At 34.3% G+C, this 26,766-nt stretch overlaps 1 protein-coding gene and 1 pseudogene across 1 annotated transcript; one reads left to right on the forward strand and one right to left on the reverse strand.

Annotated features, from left to right (window-relative positions):
- Positions 1-15,478: 15,478 nt before the first annotated feature.
- On the forward strand, positions 15,479-16,369 carry LOC126590412 (uncharacterized mitochondrial protein AtMg00810-like). The gene has a single exon (XM_050255877.1). It carries the CDS (start codon positions 15,479-15,481, stop codon positions 16,367-16,369), a length of 891 nt encoding a protein of 296 aa, XP_050111834.1.
- An 8,947-nt stretch (positions 16,370-25,316) lies between these two features.
- LOC126590413 (ubiquitin carboxyl-terminal hydrolase 2-like) lies at positions 25,317-26,123 on the reverse strand (annotated as a pseudogene).
- Positions 26,124-26,766: the final 643 nt, after the last annotated feature.

Below are 26,766 nucleotides of genomic sequence, written 5' to 3' on the forward strand. Positions count from 1 at the left end.
CTGGTGGCGGTATTATATAGTTGTTACGGGGGCGTGTATCTTGTGTGTCATGGATAAGATTCTCGTAATTCAAGGTGTTCTTATCCCTTTGTTGGATTTTTTAGCTCGACGGGTTGATGGTACATTCCAATAATATTGATACCGTCCTTACTTTATCACTTGCTTAATTCATTAAGTGTAGGATTTTATCACAAAATACTTTAGTGTTAGTTAGAGTGGTGTAATTCTATTTAAATTGTTGCTCTCTTTTCCCTCTGGCCGATGTGGGATAATGACCCGGCAGTTTCTGACACGACACGGTGACACGATACTAAAACGACACGAAAATTACGGATTTCGGGTCAACACAATAACTTATCGGGTCATTATCGGGTGACCCGTTAAGAACATGTATATACGCGGGTAACGCGTTTCAACCCGTTAAGAAAAAGTTTATTTTGATAATTTTTAAGTTTAGTTACTAAAAGATTTATTATAAAATACAATAGCCATATGAATATATACAATATATTCTATATTAAATATATAGTTTGTATTATTATTTTATATAAGTTTAAAAAAGGTTTTTAGTCATTATTTATTTTTATTATGAGAGTTCCTTATTAACATTACTAGAATAAATTTTACTTAACATGTTGCTGTCCAAAATTAAAATAAACTAATATAGTATTTGTATAGGCAAAAACTAAGAAGACATACATACAAGTATAAAAAATGTGAAAGAATATATAAACACTCGTGATTCATCATTATTCCTCTACGAGTAAATAATGGTTACACTTACATTATCGTTTAGATTTTTAAAATCCTCCAAATCTTCATGAATAATGTTTTTTATTTGAGGGTAAAATTAATAATAATTATTGTAGAAGAGTAAAAAATGTAAAAAAAATATATACAATCACTCATAGTGACAAAATTTACAACTTTCATGAAGGGATCAGCTTCTAAATCCAACACTATAATTCATAAACTTTAAATTTATATTTAATCGTTGATTGCCATTTACGCTTTATTTTTCTTACTGAAATTTATTTTTAAAATTTTCTTTTTTGAAAACTTGATCATCTGGCGGATGTAAGAATATGAACGGTTCAGATCTTTGATATCACGTTTCGAGATTTACGGTTAACTGAAATATGAGTCGATGTCATATAGTTTGTAGAACTTTGTAAACATTAAGCAATATTTTCACTAATCGTAAAACTCTGAATATAATATCAACGATCCAAACCGTTCATCTTTTTGCATCCTCTAATAGATCAAGTTTTCAAAAAAGAAAATCATCCTCTAATAGATCAACTTTTCAAAAAAGAAAATCGGAAAAAACAAAATTTGATGAGAACAATGAAGCGTAAATGTAAACAACAATCAATAGTTAAATTTTGATCTATGATTTATATGATTATAGTGGCGAATTTCGAAGTTAAGCTCTTCATGAAAGTTGTAAAGCTTGTCATTACAAGCGTTTATATATTTTTTTCTATATTTTTTTACACTTCTACATTAATTAAAAAACTATTAAAGACTTTAGGTAAGTGAAAATATACTTAAAAAAAATGTGTTTTTATGTTTTGGATATGACAATATGGTATGTATATACTTATTTAGTATTATATTTTTCATTTGATTATTTATTGGTTTGAAATATATTTTCCTTAACTGGTAACGGGTCGGGTCATATTACCTGTTAATATTATCGGGTCGATTTTGGGTCGGGTCATTTTACCCGTTTATTTTAACGGGTGTTACACGACATGACCTGTTAAGATATCGGGTATGACATGAAAACGACACGAAAATGGAAAACACGACACGAATGCCAGGTCTAGATAATGGGATTCCAACACATCCCTGCACGTGAGACCCCATTTTGTGGGTCACACATTGAGATCCACACACGACAACTACGTGGAGCCAAGTCGGGGCTCACCCAACATGCGGGGCCAAACGGGGACCCACCCAATCATGTGGCAACTTTAGGCTACATGGAACCGTGTCGGGACTCACCCATCGCGCGGGGCCAAAGGGGACCCACCCAATCACGTGGCAGTTACCTGGCTCTGATATCATGTTGAATTTTTCAGGTCGACGGGCTGAGGGCCCACTCCAATAACACAAATATTGTCACAGTCCCTGGCTCTGATATCATGTTGAATTTTTCAGGTCGACGGGCCGAGGGCCCACTCCAATAATACTGATATTGTCCTCACTTTACCACCTGCCCAATTCGTCAAGTGTGAGATTTTATCACAAGATCTCAATGTTAGTTAGAGTGGGGTAATTCTATTTAAATTGATGTTCTCTTTTCCATCTAGGCGATGTAGGATAATGGGATTCCAATACCTTTTCTGTACTTTGTGACATCTCAACAACTTTCTTATATAATTTGTTTAAAAATGATGATTTTGCGATCTTATTACACATAGAACTTTATATTGACAAGCATAATAAGACATTTTACTAGAAATGACAATTTTTTATACGATCTGCTAACAAAATACGTAAATGAGATGAAAATAACGGGTTTTAGATTAACACGATAACTAATTCGGTTGTTATTGGGTCACACAATAAAAATCCGTTAACAACGAATCCCTAACAAGTTTACATGAGGGTGATATGTGGATAATCCATTTCGACACGTTAAAAAAATTATTTTGATGTTATTAAATTTTTAAACTACTAAAAAAACTTATATATGTATATAATTAATTTACAAATGTGAAATATATATATATATATATATATATAAAAACGCTCGTAATCGCATCCTTTACGTTATGAGGATGGGTACACCGTCGTTTGAATTTTTAAAACCATACAAACCCTCATGAATAGTTTATATTTTATTTTTTATTTATATACATATATATATTTTTTGAAGTAATATTTATTTGATAATGTGGTATTGTCACATCCTGGCCCAAGCCCTCACCACATCCCGAGCTCGACTCTGCTGTAGCACGATATTGTTCGCTTTGGTCCCCAACAATGTCCTCACGGTTTTGTTTCTGGGAGCTCACACGAGAACTTCCCAGTCGGTCACCCATCATGGGATTGCTCTCGCGCGAACTTGCTTAACTTTGGAGTTAAGATGGAACCCGAAGCCAGTGAACTCTTAAAAGGCCTTGTGCTAGGTAGAGATGAGAATATACATATAAGGCTTACAGGATCCACTCCCATGGACGATGTGGGATGTCACAATCCACCCCCCTTAGGGGCCCGACGTCTTTGTCGACACACTTCCGGCCAAGGATTGACTCTGATACCAAATTGTCACATCCCGGCCCAGGCCCCCACCACATCCTGAGCTCGACTCCACCGTAGCACGTTATTGTCCGCTTTGGGCCCCGACCACGCCCTCACGGTTTTGTTTCTGGGAATTCACACAAGAACTTCACAGTGGGTCACTCATCATAGGATTGCTCTCGCACGAACTTATTTAACTTCGAAGTTCCTATGGAACCCGAAGCCAATGAGCTCCCAAAAGGTCTCGTGCTAGGTAGAGATGAGAATATACATATAAGGCTTACATGATCCACTCCCCTGAGCGAAGTGGATGTCACAATGCTTATACTAATTCAATATTATGTTTTTCATTTTTTTTTTGGGTCAAATTATGTCTTTTGTTTTCATTATTTATTAATATAAAGTATATTTTCTCAACGGTTTAGTGGGTCGGATCATATTACCTGATAATATTAACGGGTCAATTTTTGGGTTGGGTTATATTACCCGTTTACTTTAACAGGTGTTATACGACATGGTCCGTTAAGATATCAGGTATGTCACGAACACATAAAATACGACATGAATGTCATGTCTACCGTTTACAACGCATCAACTCTGTTACAATAATGACAATATTATTGTGTTAAATGAAAACATGAATGTCAGTTTGAATATTTTTTGTAAGTGATGGTAGAAGATTTGAGCGAAGAAAATTTATTCCTGTTAATTACCACAAAGTAGTAGGATTAAGAAGAACAATTTTTCTGCACAACTTTCTTCATGTTCTATCTTTGCTAGAAAAATATGCAAGTTAACATTCATATTTCTGTCAAATATTCCTTAAATCTAGGGCTGTCTAAGTCGTGCTAATCTTAAATATCAAACGAGTCCTAAAATTATTATGTACCATTAATTGTAGACTTACACCCTATCTATATATATTTTTTATAATTCATATATGGAATAATAAGTAATTTCATAACGCACTAAATAATTATTTTATTTTACAAAAATAACACAGAATTTCCATGTATAAAGCTGTTTTGATCCTGTAAATTGGAATACCATGGGAGCAGTAGCTGCCTAACTTGACTTATTGCAGAAACGAAGATATTTTGGACTATCCTTGGAATTTAATAAGTTTTGAGATATTATCTTCACATTTTTCTTTTGTCGTTCATAAGGAATTGAGTTGCGTGAGAGCTTGGTAATCGTCAGAAATATCTGTGTTCCATCAACTCCCACAATTTTATAGCTGGAGTTCTTCAGCTACATTACACTTATATACTTTCCTTAATTATATTTAAGATTAACATAGTTAGATTACACAATAAGGTGCTTAAACTAGTTTAGAAGGAAACAATTTAGAGCAATTAGCTGCTGCCATTCCTTTTTTGATGCTCATATGTCAGCTTTTTTTTTCTTTTTTTTTTCCTTTTTTAAAAAAATACCCTAAAGTGTCAGTTTGAGACTGTGGTGTTTTGATAAAAAAAAAAACATAATAATAAAAATAGAGATATAGTTTGATGGTGATGGGGTGTTTTAGACTTATCCAAAGCAGGTAAGAGTGACAGGGATAAGAGTCAGCTACCCCACCTGCATTAACATGTAAGCAACACACACTCTATCATTAACAAATAAAAAAGTACAAGTAATTTTCATATATATATATATATAGTATGCGGTTACAATAATGGTATACACTTCACTACAAGGAGCAGATGCTGCAGTGTCAAGATTTAAAAGTTAGAGTCTGTGGTTTATTGTTAATTACATCAATATTATTTTAACTTGAACAACTGCATAATTCAATAAACATTAACTTTTATCATAAAATTCTTAACAATAGAACTGTTTATTTGTAAATATTAATATATTTCATCAAGTTTTCGATTCGAAATTGCAATCTTCGACAGCATGATTGTAACAAAGGCCCACTCTCATGATTCAACCCACTTACCAAGCAAAAAGCATTATTCAATTATAGAAGATAACTTTATCTAATAGAAATAAAACGATGGGCTAGCCAGCCCCCGGTGTTGGTGAGTACCATGTAAAATTGGAAAGGGTGTGCTATTTTACTTCTCACACATTCTTTGATAATTTTTGTCTGTTGATCTTCTTCAATTCATCCAATCCAACGGTCTAAAATTAAAAAAGTGTGTGAGAAGTAAAATAAGGTGTGTGGATATCACACCCCAATTGGAAAATGGTGGATACGATTGAATGATTATTTGGTCTAGTAGCGCTAAGTCGTTATTTTATTTGAGGATGTCTATTTATTCAAATCTTATAAACGACACTTGTTCAATGGACCATTGAAACAAACTCCATACATGCTTAAAATTACGGCGGAGGTGCACTTGGCATTACCTTTGAGTAATTTGAGTTAAATCACACAATGAACGGATCATAATAAGTTGATATTGAACTCGTCATCTATGGGAGTAAAAACTTGACGTTCCACTTATAAATGAGAGGAAATAACATAGACCTTAATACTAAGTGGCGCACTTGAGGTTATTAAAAATGTTATTCCCCTAGCAAACTAGAAGTTCTAAATAAATACTGCATTGCCAATCTTGAATCATGTTTTAGCATGAGTTGGGTTGAGAACTTGAGATGGGTGGAATGGGATGGGTTGGGCTGTGGGTTAATTTTTAATAGTGTTAGGGGATCTGTTGCGGAAAAACTTCAATGGGCCTGACCAGCCCTTCAAGTTCAGGCCCCAAAACACTTGGAAAGAAAATGTGGCCTTATATGTTGGGGTACACTGAAAAATCAATGATAACTTGATTGTTCATATTAATTCACATTGTTAATTCCTTATTATGGCTTTCGTCATTAGGTTGGTATTGTGATGTCATCCTACGGTGGGGTAACAATGTCGGCTTAGTGTCAGCCAACACATTACGACCTCTTAGCTTGCTAGTTATTTGGTCGGAGTGTGTCAGTTTGGCGTAGAGAGAGAGTCATGCACATGAGCACGATCTATATGCGCAGGAGAGAAAGACGGTTTCTATATGCATTGGCATGTTGGAATCAACACATTTAGGTGTCTAGTTTTATCCCTAAGGCTACATATCCAACACCATTAATTATTCATACATAAGGGAACGGAGCCAAAATTCCAACATTCTACCACTTTTTTTCTCTTTAAAAAAAAGGGCTTGCTGATGACTTTGCCACTGCAACCCATCCTTTCGGGAGTCAGGAAGACTCACATAAGCATTTCAGGCTCTCCCTAGCCACCATCGTATGATTCACCAGCGTCAGGAATCGAATCCAGGACAAACTGTGTGAATTACGGGTTTGAAATTCGTTCCCAACTACTAGGCCATCTCGTGGTTGTTTACCACTTTTTTTTCTTTAAACATAGATAAATAAACAACATAAGAGATCACTGATTGAGGCCCAAGATAATCATTGTCACCACGACCCAAATATTTGAAGCCCAAAATTTATTTAGTCTTACTCACCACGTACAAGTTCTTTGTCATAATATGCCAACGTTTTCACAAACAATAGTTTATGAGATGAACTAAAAAACTCTTTCAATGAAATATAAACTGAATGTCATCAATAGATAAATGATCATGAATCCTAATATGGACCACTTCTAATCTAATAAATATTTATTAGATAATAGATAAATTTTTTTAATTTATATACTATATATATAAATATATATAGTAGATTTATTGGATTTGTTGCTAAAATATTGGTATTTAACCCAAAACTCCCAGCAGATGGCCAATAACCCAAGGAAAGGAAAGAATCGGTTACATTTTTTATATGATTCTTGAGAGTAAAGAAAACTGTTATATTAGTTTACTCTAACTAAGTTCATCTCTAATGGAAAGGGCTAAAGGTCTAAAAGTAAAAAAATGATCCGATTTGTCCAAAAACTCATCTTCAATCGATGACTGGCCTATAATTCAATGGAGCCCATCAGACCATTATTTGACCCAAGGACACATGCTGGCCAAATGTAATCCCCCCCCCCCCCCTCTTAGACCTTTTTTGGAATCCAGTTCTCATTTACAATAATTGTTTCAAATTCAATAGTTAGATTTGAAAACATAGTTTAATTAAATTAACTAATAATTTTAACGTATAAACTTAAAACAAATAAATTATTAAGGGGCTATATTTAGCCTATTCGGTTGGAGATAATTTATGAGTATTATCTAACAATGTTCATTTAAAGATAATTTTTTGTTAGCTCTTTCGGTTGGAAATAATCTAAATTTTCTATGTTAGTTTGTAGTAAAGTACTAACTGCTAGCTGATGGTTGAGAATCTGTCATAACCTGCATGCCTTGCTGCTGCTGCTGCTGCAATTTGCTATGCTACTTTTCTATGTTTGGCCACTTCTCACTTTATCCAATCTTCTTTTTTGGCCAATATCAATGCAATGCCATGTTCATCAGTTTCGACACTTAAACTTTGATTAATTAACAATTAATTTTTAATTTAATTAAAAGAAAACTAATAAAAATGGCTTGAAAACTTTGAGTTTTAATGATAAAGACAAAATAAATAGTAAAATAAATAGTACCAAGTTTGATTTTTTAGTATAAAAATGTGGTTTTTCGTTAAATTGAACAGTACCGTAGGCTTTTCGTTAAAACTCCATTTAATTAATAGCTTAATATATTCAAGGTCATGAAACATTTAATAATTTGCAAAAAAAAAAGTTGGGAGGCTGGTGGAGGAGGGAAGTCAATCGGAACTTTGCTTTCCGTTCTTTTGTCTCCTGCGTTATTACATGCATGTTTTTTGTATTGTTGATGGTTAACAATCTAAATATTTATCGTAATTAGTTTTAAAAAGCGCGACATCACTTTTTGAGAGTCGGAAGAGGAACGTCTATTGTAGGCAGTCATTTACACTTACTCTTACTATGTAAAGATATTATTTTTACGACTTGAATCTGTAGCCTTACGGTCACAAAAGAACAACATTTCTGTTGAGCCAAGATTCAAACTCATAATAATAGTTTTAAACCTAATGAAATTAATAATACACTACCAACTTGATTGGACCAATTGAAATTACAAACGTCTAATCAAATTCATGTTATTGCCTAAAAAACAATCAAATTCACGTCGAACTATAGAACCAAAACTTTGCACTTCTCATAAAAAACTCTACACCAATAGCATTTAAGGTAAAAGGATCCTCGCCAGATCCTTTTTCTGAGGATCCTAAGGATTCTGTGATCTTGACCGTTCATCGTACATCGTGTGGTTAGTTTTCGTTAAGTACTATTTATATTTAATTTTAAATTTTAAATTTTGAAATGATTTATGACCGCACGATATACTACGAATTATCACGATTACAGGATCCCTAGGATCTCCAAGAAAAGGATCCGGCGGGGATCCCTTTCCGCATTTAAGTACCTATAGTCTTATAACCACAAAAAATGAGTGTGACTTTAATAATACATAATATTTAATACTACAAGTATTTTAGCAGTTAAATTTGTTTTTCACTTTTTCTGCTACTTAATACCACGTGCGATTGTTGCAAGAAAATGAAAATGAAAGGGTTGCGACTTTTCCAAACGAGGACAAATTAATGCAGAGGACACATGCAACAAACACAGACGAAATATTTGAACCATACAATTGCCTTGTTCAAATCAACACATCAAACTAGTACAACATGTGATCCACACCCAAGCAAAATCAAATTAAAATATTAATATAATGATAGTTAGCTATATATATATATATATATATATATATATATATACACACACATGGGAAGAGATCCGGTCATTATAAAAAGTTCATAATTAAATGATCCGGATCATTGAAATTTAATATAATAGTTATAAATAGATAGTTTTTTTTTTTAAATTATAATAATTATAACTGTTGAATCAAATTTCAATCAAATAATTCAAACCGAATCTCTTCCCTATATATATAATATACGAGCAGCCGTACTTTTGTTTTTAGTTGCATAATTGATAACACGTATACCCATGTGCGATTGTGAAGCGGACGACAAAACAACTGTGGCAATCAGATAAGCCACCTCTCTTTTCACCTGTCGCTTTTTCCATATTACAAGCTGTCAAGCACTCAATTCCACAAGCCGTATGGTACGGATATACAGTACATAACGTTATCGATAATTAGAAATGCAAAAAACTTCTCTCTCTTTCTAATTTTTCTTTTTTTATTTTCTTGATTACAGTAAAATTATATTAACATTTTTTTATTAATTTTTTATAATAATAGTAAGATGAAAAACAAAACGTGAGAGGAGAAGAAAGAAAATGATGAAAACAAAAAGAGAGATAATTCTTGTGACATCTCACAATTTAATAAAAATTCTTATTTTAATATTATAAAATATTATAACGAAAAATATAAAGTGATAGAATGTTTTATAAAAAGTTATACTTTCAAGAAAACCTCTTTAATACTTCTCTTTATATTATTGACAGACGCTATTGTAATGGTCAACTTTAAAAACACACGAATCTCTTTTCTTTTTCTTTTTTTAATTTTTGTCTTTTAATTTTTTAATTTTTTTGTGTACTTATCTGTCACATGTAATAGGTACGGACTAATGACGGCCCATGTCTCACTATTTTTGGAATCTTTCTGCTTTACGGTAAAACTTTAGAGCAAAGCTTGGCTAGCTACTGATATTAGTAGCAATTTCTTTTAAAAAATTAATGTGACTCTTTGGTTTGACATTTTTTCAGTTCTTTTTTCTTTTCTAACAAACTAATCAATAGTAGAAAATAGAAATACCCATGTAATAGACTATAATGCTCTTTTTTTTACATACAAGCTACGCATGTGTAAATTTTCACGTATTTTCTTTTCTTTAGAGGTCTTGACGCTGTTCAACTTTCTTTCGTTCTATTACTCTCTATAGATAAAAGTTAACTCTTTTATCTTTTCTAAGTCATGGACGCTATTTAATCTTCCCACCTCATACATTAGGTATGCACCAATGTTAATTTTTACTTTTGGCATATTATTTAATGAATTCTTTGTATTAAGCGAGAGTAATTTTTCTACAGAGCAATCAAGAACTGAAAGAGATTAGTAGGTGAGGGCATTCTAGTCTTTTACGGGATACTTTTCAAACTGAATAATTGTTTGGAAGAAAAATATAAAACTAGACAGTTGTCAAACCAAAAAGCAGCTATATTTGTTATATAGCAGAACCTCTAGCTTATTGTTCAGCAACCAAACTTTGTTCCAATCTTTATCGAGACCCCTTCTAGTTCCGAAAAGGCAACAATATTGTTGTTTCCTTTTGTTAGGGGCCATGAACTGGTGTTCGAGCCCTACCTGGACTAGAATTATCTCATTCTCTATTTATTCTCTTCCATCCCCTCCTCTCACGTTCTTTTATTTTGTCTTTCTCTTGCTATAAAAAATTAATATACGATTTTGACGTGACTTAACCGTGACCGTTCAAATAAGAGGGGAGGGAAGGAGAGGAAAAATAAGAGGGGAGAAAATCCTACTCCGCCCTACCTCACTCTCCTTGAGGGACGCATGCCTTCCTGCCTATGGAGATCATAAAGCTGAATCCATTTCTTGTCGTTTCACAAATAAAATGAAATGTGTTATTAGTTTGCAGGACCACACTTGAAATATGACATCAAACATGTCCTCTTTCCTCCATTTGGTCTTTTAATCCATTACCTCAAACAAGTGGGTCGTCTTTGTCTGCGTCTTCGTAAATAATATAAACACTAAATATTAACACGAATAAATCAAATTTATTTATTTAAGATTAATTAATATTGAGTAGAGCTGATTGATCGTTGCAAGTGATTATCACCCAACAACCACGACTTTATATGCAAGTTGATTGATGGAAGGTTTTTTTAGCCAAAATGATATTTGAGAATGACATAATTTTTTATCATTTTGGTTTATGAGATTTAAAATCAATAGAATTAGTCTATTAGTTTGTGCACCATCAATCATTTTGGCTTTTCTGTAAAAAAAAGAAAGTGTTAAATCTTGAAAAAATGATAAATATCCTTAATTGTTGTCAAATCATTTTGGCTCATTATTTATTAAATTGAAGTTATGTTTTTTTTGTCATTCTGGTCCTTATTTAATAATTCTTTTTTTGCGGGAAAGACCAAAATGATTGACAGTGGACAAACTTAGAGAACTTTTTTTTATCAATTTTAAATCTTAAGAATCAAAGTAGGAATTTGGCAAATTTGAATGACCATTTTGGTTAACATGCCTATAATTGAATATGCTTACACTGCTAATCCATGCAGCATTTGAATATTTATTACATTAATTCCAAATTAATTAAGCTTGAATATATTTATTTAATCAGTTGATTAATAGAGGATATATTGTTATGATCTGTCACACCATATAAATACAAAGACCGTATCAACTAATGAGAAAATAAATCAAATTAATGTGAAATGTGAAGTGATAAGCTATATGCATGTTCTGTTCATCTTATTGGACAAATATATGCCGTTGAAAAGGACAAGGAGATCAATATTGACGGCATATTGCCACAGATCTAGATTTTTTTGGTTTAGCCGGCCGGGTGTTTGTTAAAATATATAGAAATTTGATGCTACATGTGTATCTAATACAATCATCATCTCGACAGTCATATTGTAATTGTCAAAACATGTATTTATATAAATTATATTTGAACGTCAAATGATGAGTGATAATATGTCTTTAAGTTATCATTCAACATTTCATTTTTTTGATTTCTCAAAGTTTAACGGGAGAAGAGGCTACTCCATCCCAAAACCATGACATCCTACAAAGTACAAACCTCTTGGAGAAGATCCAACATTCCATTCTCCAATCAAGCAATTAGCATCTCAGCGATTTCACACTCAATACAAGAATGTAGAGAGGTTTTTTTCCCCGTCTGTCTGAACTGTTCCTTTTGATGCATGAATCAATTTCTCATTGAAAACTACAACCTATATTTTAAGGCTTTAAGCATCAAAAGGCAATGATCAAATACCTTCTTCTTCTTTTTTTTCTTGTGGTTGGCAAACCACTAGTTTGGATTTTTCATTTGGGTTTTCTTTATAATTATGTAGGTTAAGCATATATATACATATATGTATGTATGTATATGTATAAAAACAACCATGTTTCATCAGCACTTGATATTAAACGGAGTAGTTTATAACAATTAATTAATATTTATATAAATTATATTTGATGGGATTAGGTGCTACTTTCATATTTGTATAAATAATGTAACATTTGACTCATATATACTTGAGTATTTTATAACAATTAATTATTATTGGAAGTGGGAATATTTGGTATAGAGTATGATTTAAAACATGTGATATATTCCTAATCAAAGACTTGTACGAGTGACATATTTGAGCTGCTGAATTGTACAACGTATGCAGTTGAAATTGTTCATTAATTTGTTTATTTGGAGTTGTAAGATCGTAGGAACTGGTCGTTGAAATATCAGTCATTCCGGAAAGTACTGTCTACCACAAAAGAGAGAACATGAATTGTTTCCTCGGGAGAAACTCTAAAGTATTAACCAAATAGATTTGGATTAGATTGAGTTTGTTGGATTTGGATTAGATTGAGTTTGTTGGAAAAACAGTTAGAGTTTGTTGAAAGGGTAAAAGTGTAAATCTGCTCATTATAAGTTTCTATATAAGCTTTGTTTAGAGACTTAGAGCAGTATCATGTAATAATAAATTTTTCCACTGTTCATAGAAAAACAGAAACATCTCTCTCTCTTTTCCTTATTACTTCTTCTTCTGGATATTCTTCTGGTACTTCCAGACAATATGGCTCGAGTGGGTGGCATGGGAATACTGAGAACAGGTCTACTACAGTAATTGAATGTCAGATTTGCAACAAACGAGGACATACAGCGGTTAATTGTTTTCACAGAAATGGTCAGGGTCCAAGTACTGGGTTTCACATGGAGTGTCAGATTTGTGGGAGACGTGGTCACTCAGCACTTGACTGCTATCACAGGGGGAACTATGTTTTCCAGGGTCAACAACCCTCTTCCACTTTAACAGCAATGGCAGCACAGCAAACTGAACAACATATTCCTCAGGATGCTTGGATTGTTGATACTGGTGCATCTCACCATATCACTGCTGATGTCAACACACTGAGTCAAGTCACACCATTCCAAGGTTCTGATACAATTACAATTGGCAATGGGACATGTTTATCTATTGCAAATATTGGTGCAACTACAATTAAAACTAACTCCCATAATCTTGTTCTTAACAATGTTTTACATGTGCCAAAAATAGCTCGAAGTTTGCTATCTGTTCAACAATTATGTGCTGACAATCATAGTTGGTTTATCTGTGATGAGAATCAATTCTTTGTGCAGGACAAGAAGACAAGGGCCATCCTGTACAGAGGAAAGAGTAGAGCTGGACAATTGTTTCAAATCCCTGTTATCAAGCATTCAAGAGGAGCACAATCTGTGGTTCAGGAACCTTCTGTTTTTCTTGGGCAATTAGTCAAATCCACCTTGTGGCATCAACGGTTTGGTCATCCGACTAATGAAATAATGTCTATCATGTTAAGGCAGTCAAACATACCACTCGAATTAGATGCAAGTCATAGTATATGTACTCATTGTATTCAAGGAAAGATGTGTAGACTTCCTTTTTCTCCTAGCAGTGATCGGTATTGTTTACCATTTGAAAAGGTGCACTCAGATGTATGGGGTCCTGCTCATTTCTTTTAAAGCCTTTCTTGCTGCAAAAGGTGTTGAACACTTGATTTCCTGCCCATACACTCCTCAACAGAATGGAGTAGTTGAAAGAAAACATAGACATATAGTAGAAACTGCCATAACTCTTCTTGTTCAGGCTGCATTGCCAATTGAGTTTTGGTACTATGCTTGTGCACATGCGGTATTCTTGATTAATAGAATGCCATGTAAAGGGTTGTCTATGGAGTCACCTTATAAGAAATTGTTTGCCAAGATTCCAGAGTTAAAAAGTTTGAAAGTGTTTGGTTCAGCAGTATACCCATGGTTAAGACCTTACTCTGTTCACAAGTTACAACCTCGATCTGTCCAATGTGTGTTCTTAGGATATTCTATCGGCTATAAAGGTGTGATTTGTTACAATGTTCAGACTAAGAAATATTTCATCTTCAGACATGTTATTTTTTATGAAAGTGTCTTTCCTTATGCATTGTTCAAATCCCCAATTCAAGAAGATGTTCCAGTTCAATCTCGGTATAGCAGTATAGTGGTCCCAATTCCAGTGGTCCAGAGATCTTCAGATCATGGGAATTCAAGTTCTCCACATGGTCAGGAAGCATCTTCTTCATCATCTACTGAAGTTCATCATGATATACAGACACCAGTTTCTTCTTCGAACACAGGCAGTTCTGCCACACGGGGATTTGAAACACAGGCAATTCCAGAAACTCTTTCCTCATCTCCACATGCAGGTCCCTTGCTTCCTGTCCTTGATCCTGCTCAGCTTCAGGTAATTCTTTCTTTGCCTTCATCACATACACACTCTCAATCTCAGTCCCAGCCCAATGTTATTCAAACTCGACTTAAGACTGGTGCTATTATGAGGAGAGATTACACATCATTTCTGGCTACATTACCTCAACTAGACTCTCTTCAGTTTCTGGATGGTGATACTGAGGACTCCAATTGTTCTTTATCATGTGGTTTTTCATTCTTGGCTGACATACATGAAGTAGAGGAACCAAGGACCTTTAAAGCTGCATCTACAGTCTTTCAATGGCAAAATGCTATGCAGGAGGAGTATGATGCCCTCAAGTCTCAGGGTACATGGAAACTTGTTCTTCCTCCAAGTGATAGAACAGTGATAGGTTGTAAGTGGGTCTATAAGGTAAAACAGAATCCTGATGGGACAGTGTCAAGATGCAAAGCTCGATTGGTGGCTCAAGGTTTTAGTCAAGAGCACAGGGTAGATTATTCAGAAACCTTTAGCCCTGTGGTTCGACATTCAACTGTACGACTTATCTTGGCATTGGCAGCACAATTTCATTGGAGTTTAAGACAGTTAGATATTAAAAATGCCTTTTTACATGGCGAGCTTGAAGAAGAAGTGTATATGAAACAACCCCAAGGGTTTGTGGATCCAAACCATCCAAATCATGTGTGCAGATTGGTGAAGTCTTTATATGGCTTGAAACAAGCTCCAAGAGCTTAGAATTCCAAGTTTACTAGTTTTTTACCTGCTCTCGGGTTTAAAACTTCGATGTCTGATACAAGTTTGTTTGTGCAAGCTGATGGGAGTGATGTTATTTTGCTTCTGTTATATGTTGATGACATCATTCTGACTGGGTCCAATACTGTGAAGATTCAATTTGTGATTGACAATCTTGCAGATGTGTTTGATTTAAAAGATATGGGCACGTTGACATATTTTTTGGGTCTTCAGATTCAATATAATGCAGATGGATCTTTGTTTGTGAATCAGTCAAAGTATACGAAGGAATTAGTGAAAAAGGCTGGAATGGAGCATTGTAAGCCAACCTCAACACCTTCCAAACCACACTCTCAATTACTTACAACTGAGGGAACCCCATTGTCTGATCCTACACACTATAGAAGACTGGTTGGAGCCCTGCAATATCTTACTTTTACTCGGCCTGATATAGCACACTCTGTCAATGTCGTGTGCCAATATATGACCAATCCTACTGAGTTACATATGCATCTGGTCAAACGAATCATACGGTATCTGCAGGATACAGCAACCTGTGGTATCCGATACACTCACTCTTCTGATTTTCAGATAAATGCTTACTCTGATTCTGACTGGGCAGCAGACATTAATACAAGACGGTCCATTACAGGTTATGTGGTTTACTTAGGTTCTAATCCGGTTTCATGGCAGTCAAAGAAACAGGCAACGGTGTCTCGAAGTTCCATAGAGGCCGAGTACAAAGCCTTGGCCCATTGTGCTGCTGATGTATTCTGGATTCGTTCTCTTCTTAAGGATGTCCATCAAGTTCTTACACTACCTCCTACTTTACATTGTGATAACCTTTCAGCTCTAGCTTTATGTTCTAATCTAGTGTTCCATTCGAAGATTAAACATCTTGATACGGACTATCACTTTGTCCGTGAGAAAGTTCAAAAATGAGATCTTGCTGTTCAGTACATATCAACAAATGAGCAGGTCGCCGATGTGTTCACTAAAGGTTTGCATAGTCCAGTGTTCATTCACCACTGTGCCAATCTTCATGTTGGCGTGCCTGATGATAATCCACAATGTTCTCCGACATTGCAAGTGCCGACAGCAGCAGACCAAGATCCTATCAATGTCAACTCCTCATCCTTGTCATGATCAACTATTTCTTCAGTGCTGCAAACACAATTCGGGAGATCCCAATTCTGTTTAAGGGGGGAGTATTAACCAAATAGATTTGGATTAGATTGATTTGGATTAGATTGAGTTTGTTGGATTTGGATTAGATTGAGTTTGTTGGAAAAACAGTTAGAGTTTGTTGAAAGGGTAAAAGTGTAAATCTGCTCATTATAAGTTTCTATATAAGCTTTGTTTAGAGACTTAGAGCAGTATCATGTAATAATAAATTTTTCCACTGTTCATAGAAAAACAGAAACGTCTCTCTCTCTTTTCCTTATTACTTCTTCTTCGATTTCTTCAGACTCAAGGTTTCATTGATTCTTTAGAGTTAATATAAAGTATAGCATATGTTTTATCCTCTTTTTATAATTGACCACCTTAATCTCAACTAATATCACATCTGAATGTCATCAGTGTTAATCTCGCGTATTATATTGTTTACCTCATCATTCACCATCTTCATTACATGTGCATGTTTTTAACAAGAGCTTTTATCCAAAGGGTTTTCATCTTTTTGTAAAAATGAGGACTAGTTGTGAGTCTCACTCCATATTGAATTTCAATGATTCAAATAGGATATGTTTTGAATAATCATTCATGGATCATCCTTACAAAAAATTCAATTCAATCCGAGACTATTTTTTACGATTTGACCAATATTTGGCAAGGATAATCTACGAAGTGCAATTTGAAAAATAAATGGTTTGGATTGTTGAAGTTCAAGATGGAGTGGATACCACATCTAGTCCTCATTTTTACCAAAAAAATGAAAATCCATTTGGATAAAGGACCTGGTAGCATATATATATGGGGTGGTGATATTTATACACTCATTTTTACTTCACATATATATCTCTTAATTTTCAACCGTCGATTCAAATAAATTAAGAAAATCAATAAACAAAAACTAACAAAGGTATGTGCAAGATAAACAGGAGCGTGTGAACATCACTACCTTGGTACAGATAAAAAAAAAAACAAATCAAAGGTACCGGATCTATCACGCGTCGTCACGTGCAAGTTGATGAAACATCCAAAGTTAATTAGTTGCAAGTGGACAAAGAGATAGATACATATAAAACATCCAAGTTCATGAGTTGCATGTGAACACACTTTTAGTGGACCGACCACTCAGCAAGTTTTATACCGACGTACTGTGTAATATTCCACCAGCTCATGATTCCGACTGATCGATTTTGATCTTTAGTAACAGTGACATGCATCTTTCAAGTACCCTCCACCTCCATCGCCATAACATTTCATTTTCTAGTTACCACAAACGATGAAAATTGAGAATTGGATTTGGAAATTTATGACGCACACATGGGCTTGATTTTCGTCCGATACCAACTAGAGGCGGATGCATGTATAGACCCGGATGGTTTCGGGACTACCTAGAAGTCTAAAAAAGTGCTTGTGAGGATTACTGAGGACTACTCAATGATCTGAGTAGGTAGTGGAAGAGGGAATCCATTGGATGGTCCTCAGAGGTCCTCATATGCACTTTTTCGAATTTATGAGTGGTCTGAGACCCATCCGGACCCATACACGCATCCGCCTACATGTGGATTAACAACATTACGTAGCGATGTTGATATATATACTACCTTTTTATAAATAGATTCAATCCATAGTAATTACCAACTATTACTCAACAAATTAAGCGTCCAATCATTTATAACCTTAGATTTTTAGAAAAGTGATTGAGCGTTAACGTATTCTTTTAATTATTTTTGTAATCCATATAGCATCAAGGACAAAAAAATGTCCACCGAGATTGAACCTCGTACGTCACTTTTCACTCGGTTCTTATTTTCTTCCAAGAGTAGTCAATAAGATCACTAAACAAAGTTTACAGTTCTAAATAGGTAATCAATTAACTATAGATAAAGTGAAGCATAATAAAGAACATATTTTATTGTGAAAAGGCAACAAAATAATTAAATAAGCAGAAAAAATGATATATAGAAATCAGAGACGCAACTTCATGATATCACTAATGAGTTTTAGTTTGGTAAATAAGAACAATGATTTAAATCTACGGCTCACATGAACCTGCATGTATGACTCCATAATTTTTAAGTTGAGGGGTTAGATCCATATTTATATATAGTTGTTCGCTTGAGGAGGTTTTATTACGTTTCTGATATATACTAATTTCTTTACTTTAATACATACAAAATATTATTTTTGTGATGTCCCTCTTTTGGTCGAATTATTTTTGTTTTGTCCAAAACATGGAAATTTACTTTTCAAATGAATTGTTTTATTTGCAGTCCATTTATACGAAATTGTTTTCTTCTTCTGGCAGATGAATGAGTGGTTTGAGAGTGAGGTGCTTAAAAAAAAAACACCCATGAAAAAAAGCTGTGAGGGTTTTAGGTGTTTGGTAAACTAAAAAAAAAAGGGCTTATTTTGGAAGCTGCTGTGAGAATAAGCTGAAATCAAAGAAAAAGTTGAAGCAGCTATTTGCAGCTTTGGAAAACTGGCTTTTTTTCAAAGCACACGGAGTTACAGTGCTCCTTTAATGAAAAGACCCACTATCAGACTACTTTTTTTTCCAAAAGCACTTTTACAAAAAAATTTACCAAACACTCTGCTGATTTATTTCACAGCCGCTTATTTTCACAGCAGCTTTTTTTTAAAGCACAGCAATACCAAACCAGCCCGAAAGGTCACCTAAAATCTTGTAAGTGTGCTTTCACTAAATTTTATATTATTTTGTTTTATGGACAAAGAAAACTCCGTACGTTTCAAAATAATTTTATTCATAAAACTATTACCACTTGCGTTTGAAACTGACACGAAACTAAACAACATAATAATCAATCGCTAATATTATACTATAAATTCTCTGGTTTTCGAAAAAATGGACTGTCTGAAGCGAAATCATTCTGTTCTCCTTTTGAAAAAGAAAATATTATACTAACCTATAGCACTAGCTAGATCGAAAGATACAAAATGGAAAATTTACTACCAAAAGTAGAACACTGGTGTTGAAATATTGACGCCTCCATATCATCATTTTTCACTGTTCTCTTCGTTTATACAAGACCTAGACAAGTGGAGGTTTCGCTAGCAATGAGGAGCGTTGCCGACGACTGAATGGTGTTGTTGCGACGGGTCGGGTGCATGGCTGTTGGTAGGTTGGTGGGGAGTTTGGGTGGCTCTTGGTTTAACTTTTCTTTAATTTTTAGATGTTATTTATGGGAAGTTTATTTATCTTTTTAGACCAATATTCAAAATATTTGATAAATGCTTGTGTATAAATGTATTAATTCTATAGTACACTATGAGGCTTATCATTTTCAATGTAATATGTATCTAAAACTCACAATGAACATGATAAAAATACAAAAAGTTGAGTTAGTTAATATAATCTTTTATAAAAATAAGTATAAAAAGATGGAAAATAATTTTTCATTAAAAAGTTTGGACTATTTCAGAAATTTTCAGGTCGGAAATTCAAAATTTCGAAATCTATTTATGCATACCAATTTTCATCCAATCTTTTCAAATTTCGAGCTGAAAATCTTAAGGGCTAAATTATAAACTACAATCCAACTTGCACTTTTACGCTTATTTCCTAAGAACCCTTAATATTTATTAGGTATCAAGCCTTTACATGTAAGCGACAAAAAAGTTAATTTTATGCACGTCTATTGTCACTTTCATTAAAATCTTTTTCTATATTTAAAAGTTCTTTGAGTATGCTCCTTTTTATTAATAATTATGGCAATACAAGATGTGGGATGGGCAGGCAAAGCTTCCTTTGTTCGTGTACATTGTGGTCTTTGGATTGGCTTTGGCTTTTCCCATCAAAGTGGTGTTATAGCTTATCATGGTGCTGTATCTGCTGATTACAGTTATAGGCTCATGTGAATTTATGACTTCAGCTTTATTAGCTTCCTCGACATTCATATTTCACTGGTTTAAATTTTCCCGGCAATTACGCTTACTTCCATAATCTTGGTTAGGACAAAAACTTCGGAAGGTTTAGCGGTCAGCATGATACTTCTTATAAAAGCGTAAGCCCTTATCTTATTTTAGTTTCGTCAAACCACATGCCGTTCCAAAACTCAATGTGAGATATGGCGTAGACAACTCTACCAAAATTTTACTCATCTGATAACGTAGACAAACATATGTTTGAAGTAAATTGCTCTTAGTTCATAATTTCTTTATATAGGTTCATCAAATTTGTTGGGAACGGGACAAAGATGGGAATGGGACTAAAAACTGGCCATCATCATGATATGGGGTCAAGCCTGCTTTCAAATGTAACGTTGGTCGAAATTGTACAATGTACAGGGAAAGCTTTGAATTTTGATAGGCAATCATTACTGAAAAAATTAGGGCAACGATCGAGTGCCTTTGATATGATTGTACATGCATGTGAGGACTCTTGATTAAGTTACACTCAAAATTATTTAGGTTAAAATTTTTACCCATGCATGTGAGCAGTGGCGGATCCAGGATATTAACTTCGGGTGGTCCTAAAGTAAATGTTTAAAAAAAAAAAAAAAATTAGATGAAAACAACATTGAAACATTAAACCATCACTTTCATTTATAAATGTTGGTACAAACAACACAAGTCTTGTTCTCCTAGACTCTAGGGTTCAAGAAAATCACGTTCACTCATCGTTTAATTTTAATCCTATGGTAGAGAAAAAAACGTAAAACAAAATTAAAAAAGTGGAAAAAAAATAAAAACTAAAAATAAGATGGTTATCTAACTGCCCTTAATAAGTGTTTTTATAATTAATACTAGCATATGCCCCACGGCAGTTCATCTTTGGGTGAGGCTTTGAAAAAAACTGTAAAATTTAGTTTGTGTGAATTTAATTTACTACCCATGATTTTATTTTGTGGTAGAACATATCTTTTTACCCTCTTTTGATCGATAAATAGGATTTCATTAATGTAGTGTTTAGATGAGTTGCTTTGGTTTTAGGATAAAATAAAATTATCAGGGCACGGGTATTCTATATAACAGTGAAGATATGTTGGAGTTTGTGGGGTTTTAGTTTTAGAAGAGAAAAAATCTGACCCAAAAAAGGAGAAAAAAAATCAGATCTAAAAAAAAAAAAAAAAAAAGGGAAAGCAAACAATTACGCAATCTTTCCCCAAAAGAAAAAAACAGCAACGCACCGTTTTATTAAAGTCAAGATTTTAAAAACGACAACGTGTTAGGTTAAAAGAGAAACAGAGAAAACAAGAGGACTCGTCTTCTTCGCGAGCTGCAGCCACTGCACCGTCGATTGTGCATATAAACCCAGCCAGCACAAACTGCCCAGATTCTCGGGGGGTCCTCGAAGGTCCTCTCAAGCCTTTCTCCAGAACTTTGGAGGGTCCCGGGACCACCCGGATCCCTCTGTAAATCCGCCCCTGCATGTGAGGAATGTTGATAAGTTACACCCAAAATCATTCAGGTTAAAATTTTGAAAAGTTTAGTTAATCTTAATTATGGAAGAAAATTGTTATTAGCACTAAAAAAATCTCATTTTGAAAATTGAAAGTCTAAATCCTTTGAAACATAGAAGCAAATAGTAGGCAAGTCTGATTGAGCTAACATAGCGCATCATATGGAAAAGTAAAAGGCAGTACCTATGGATTATGGAAGTAGGGTCAATAATTTAGGATTAGGATTATCCCTTTTTTTTATTTTTTTTATTATTAAGAGAGAAGGGAGTTCGATGCTATTATAATAATTTAGGGAAGGGTTCGTCATAAAAAAAAAAAAATAGAGTAGGGAGAGTTTCGAATCCAAAATGCCTATGTTGAAACCCAATACCCTAACAACTAAAATATTGAACCATATGAATTAGGATTCTATGCTTCAATTAGTGATATTTTTTATAACCAATGTAAATTGAAGCAAAGAAAGGTTGAGAGAGAGAGAGAGAGAGAGAGAGAGAGAGAGAGAGAGAGAGAGAGAGAGAGAGAGAGAGAGAGAGAGAGAGAGAGAGAGAGAGAGAGAGAGAGATGAAAATGAAACTGAAAATATGACTTTGTATTTCATAATCTCATACATGGCAAGTACACTTTAGCTTTTATAGAAACCTCCTTACTCCTTCAATTACTATAATACCCTACTAACAAACTTATTTCTTACACCAACACTCATAACTAATTTCAAACTAATCCAATCCTTATAACCACAAATCATAACAGTACATTACATATTGATTATTACCCCCCTCTCAAACTTAGCTAGGTGTTCTTGGAACCCCCTAAGCCACCTAGCTAAGTTTGCTGCAATGTCGAAGAAATATTAGGCTATGCAACCCTTTTGTAAGTATGTCTGCCACCTGATCTTCAGTATGAATGTATTGCATCAACATATCACATTTCTGCACTTTTTCTCTAACAAAGTGATAATCCGTGTCTAAATGTTTTATCTGTGAATGAAAAACAAGATTTGAGCTTAGTACCAATGCAGAAAGATTATCATAGTGAAGACAGGGAGGAGAAAATAGAAACTGATGGACATCTTTGAGAACATATAGTATCCAATACACATCAATAGCATAGTGTGCCAATGCCTTGTATTATGCCTCTGTTGAACTCCTTGATACAGTTGGTTGTTTCTTAGACTGCCATGATATTGGATTACACCCGAGATATACCACATATCTAGTGATTGACCTTCGTGTGTTTATATCAGCAACCCAATCCGAGTCAGAATATGCATTGAGTTGAAAATCTGGTGTCTTTGTTATGTCAAACAACAATGCAATGTTCCTTGCAAGTATCTCAGGATTCTCTTTAGCAGAAAGAAATGTAACTCAGAGGGCTTTGTCATAAATTGGCATACCATATTCACAGAGTGTGCAATGTCTGGTCTCGTGAAGGTAAGGTATTGTAGAGCACCTACAATGCTCTTGTATTGATTTGGATCTGCCATATTCTTGCCTTCTTTGAAGTTGGTTTACAATGTTCCATGCCTGCCTTCTTGAGCAATTCCTTGAAATATTTTTCTTCACTGATAAACAAGGAACCATTTTTTAATATGTAACTTGTAATCCCAGAAAGTAGGTTAACCTACCCATGTCTTTGAGATCAAACACCTCTGCAAGACTTGAAATAACAAACTGCATTTTTGATGGATTTGAACCAGTAAGAATTATGTCATCAACATATAGTAAAAGGATTGCAACATCTTCCCCATCCACTTTGACAAATAGACTGGTATCAAATAATGAGGTTTTAAAACCTAGAACTGGCAAATAACTTGTAAACTTTGCATTCCAAGCTCTGGGAGCTTGTTTAAGTCCATATAGTGATTTAACAAGTCTACACACATGATTTGGATGATTTGAATCTACAAATCCCTGTGGTTGCTTTATATATACTTCATTTTCAAGATCTCCATGCAAAAATGCTTTGTTGATGTCTAATTGTCTCAAATTCCAACCATGTTGTGCAACAAGAGCTAAAATAAGTCTAACTGTGGTGTGTCTTACCACTAGACTAAAAGTTTCTTAGTAGTCAAGCCCTTGTTCTTAGCTAAATCCCTAAGCTACCAATCGAGCCTTAAATCTTGAAATGGAACCATCTGAATTTTTCATAACCTTATATACCTTTTCTTTGGTGGTGGAACCAAAATCCATGTACCTTGTGTTTTCAAAGCATCAAATTTTTCCTGCATGGCTTTCTGCCATCGTGGTTGTTAAGAAGCAATTCTGAATGTTTTAGGTTCCTCAGACTCATATATATCAGCAACAAATGAAAAACCTCTAGAGACAACATTAGTAGAAGAATCATCACGTGAATCAAAGAGTTGCAGTGATGTTAGTTGTGGGCAAAAAGCCAAGAATGCTGCATATTTTTTCTAGATATGACACTTGTTTGCAGCCTTGTTTACATATTGTGCTCTCTAGGATTGGCAACTAAGGTATGAGAAGAACTACTTTCATTTGAATTAGAAAACACAGGGAGAATTGCCTATAGTTCAATACTACAAAATTATCTATAACTGGCGGTTCAAAAATCGACAAAAAACATAAATTACTGTCAGATTTTAAGCAAAATCCGACAGAAAATGGATGCAGTGGTGGATATAATAAGCGACAGATTTGCCAGTGTCAGGAAATGAATTTTCCGATAGAAAATATTATATAACCGATAGAAATCTTGTCGGTTATAACCGACAGGATATATATTTATAATAATTAAATAAGGAAATTTCTATCGGATGAAAACGACAGAAAGTATAAAAACCGTCAGAAATTCTGTCGGCTATAACCGACAGATAGTTTATTAATTAGAATAAAAAACATTCTTGTCGGCTAAAACCGACAGCAAATATATTAATAATAAAAAAAAATTCTGCATTAACTCTAAAACGTTGTAAAAATGGCTGCCACACCCACGTTCTTTCATCGTCACCATCCTCACACTCACAACTCTAATTTCAGCAACCCAACAACAACAACAACACAGACATGCAAGCTCACCATCAAACCACTCCATGCTTGCATAACTAATCTAACTCTAAACCCAGCAAATTTATGGGTTATCTCGATCTGTACCTCCTCTGCTTCTCCTCCTGCTTTTATGCTCCACCTCCGCATCTGGGTTTCAGCATCAGCACCATAATGCTGTGCTAACCGTTCTGAGCGACGACATCTGCTCGTAGCACCACCACCAACAGCTTCCAACCCACCGAAATAAACTACACAAAATTCTTTAAGTCAGAGAGAGAGACAAAAAAAAAAAAAAAAATTAGTTCCGGGGAATGTCTCACCAAAATATCTTCAAAGTTAAACGAGTAACCTCACGAAAACATGTTAAAATAACCCCAGAATCCCACTTTCATCTGGTGTTGCCTGCCTTCTGCTTCGCCTTCTCGATAAAAGGCTTCAACTGCTTCTTCTCGGCAAGAATCTTCAGGAAGTTAAACAGAAATGGAATGTAGTTGTGCTTCCTGCGAATGTTCTCTGTTCTCCACTTCTTACATTTCTCTTCTTCCATCAAGATCTTCTCGGTGACACCCTCGATCCCAGCATTGATTTCCGAAGAGCTTTGTTCAGCACTTCAAACTTGCCCCCGTCAGCCGCTCTCTCTTGCTGTAAAGCAGACAGCTGCTGCAAAATACGCTCTCTTTTCTTTTGGAGTTCCTTGAGCTGAGTAGTATACATCTCTTTCATATTCTTGATAATGGCCAAGAGATTGAACCTTATCTCACTTTTGGAATACCTTTCGATGCGTTCCTGGATTACAGGTTGCACCATCTGCAGCCATTCCATGTCACCTTGTCCGCTGGGGCATTGTCTAAGGCTAATAGGTCATTCCTTCAGTCCATCAAGCTCATATAGGACGCCATCGACAGGCAAGTAGCTTATAAAATGGTAGACATCATCATCTTTGTCAGCTACCTTCTGCTCATCAGAAACAAACGGCTCAGGCCTGGCAAAACTATTATAAGATGCACAGATAGCTTCACTAGAAGGAGAAGGAAATGAGAAAGGGAGAAGCACCGGCGTAAGGAAGAGATGGAGAGGTTTTATTTTGAAAATTTTCATTACTGTCGGTTAAAAACGAGAGAAACATTTTTTTAAAATAAAAACCGACAGAAACATTTCATTAATGTCGGTTATAACCGACAGAAAAAAATGGCAGCAAAAATGTCACCAAAATTCCCTCTGAAAATTTTAAATTTTCCCCCAAAATTTTAAATTCACCCCAAAAATTTTGTTACGATTTTTAAAAATAAAATAATAATTGTTTGGTTTAATAAATAAATAAATAATATTTATTTAAATAGAATATGTTTTAAAAATTAAATAGAAAATTTGTTTGTTTTAATAGATAATTTTTACATTTTTGGTTTAATAGATAATAATCCATGTAAAATATGCAATAAATAAATAAAAAGAGAATTGTACAATGAAAATGTCATCACACAAACTAAATATTGTCTAATCAATAAGTGAAAAACATAAATAAAAATTTAGCACAAATTACTTTTCCCACTTCAAAATTTAGGCAAATTTAACGGAGATATGTATTCTACTAAATTAGTTTCAATGATCTAACCGTCAACAAGATCGCATATGTAAAAAATCGTAAAAAACAAACATTTAGAGATTACGTAACGGAACAAAAGTTTTCGACGGTTATAAACGAAAATTCACAATTTAACGGTTATTTTAGCTTCGATTTTAA

Source organism: Malus sylvestris, chromosome 11, assembly GCF_916048215.2.
Source record: "Malus sylvestris chromosome 11, drMalSylv7.2, whole genome shotgun sequence".
Taxonomy (NCBI): Eukaryota; Viridiplantae; Streptophyta; class Magnoliopsida; order Rosales; family Rosaceae; genus Malus; species Malus sylvestris.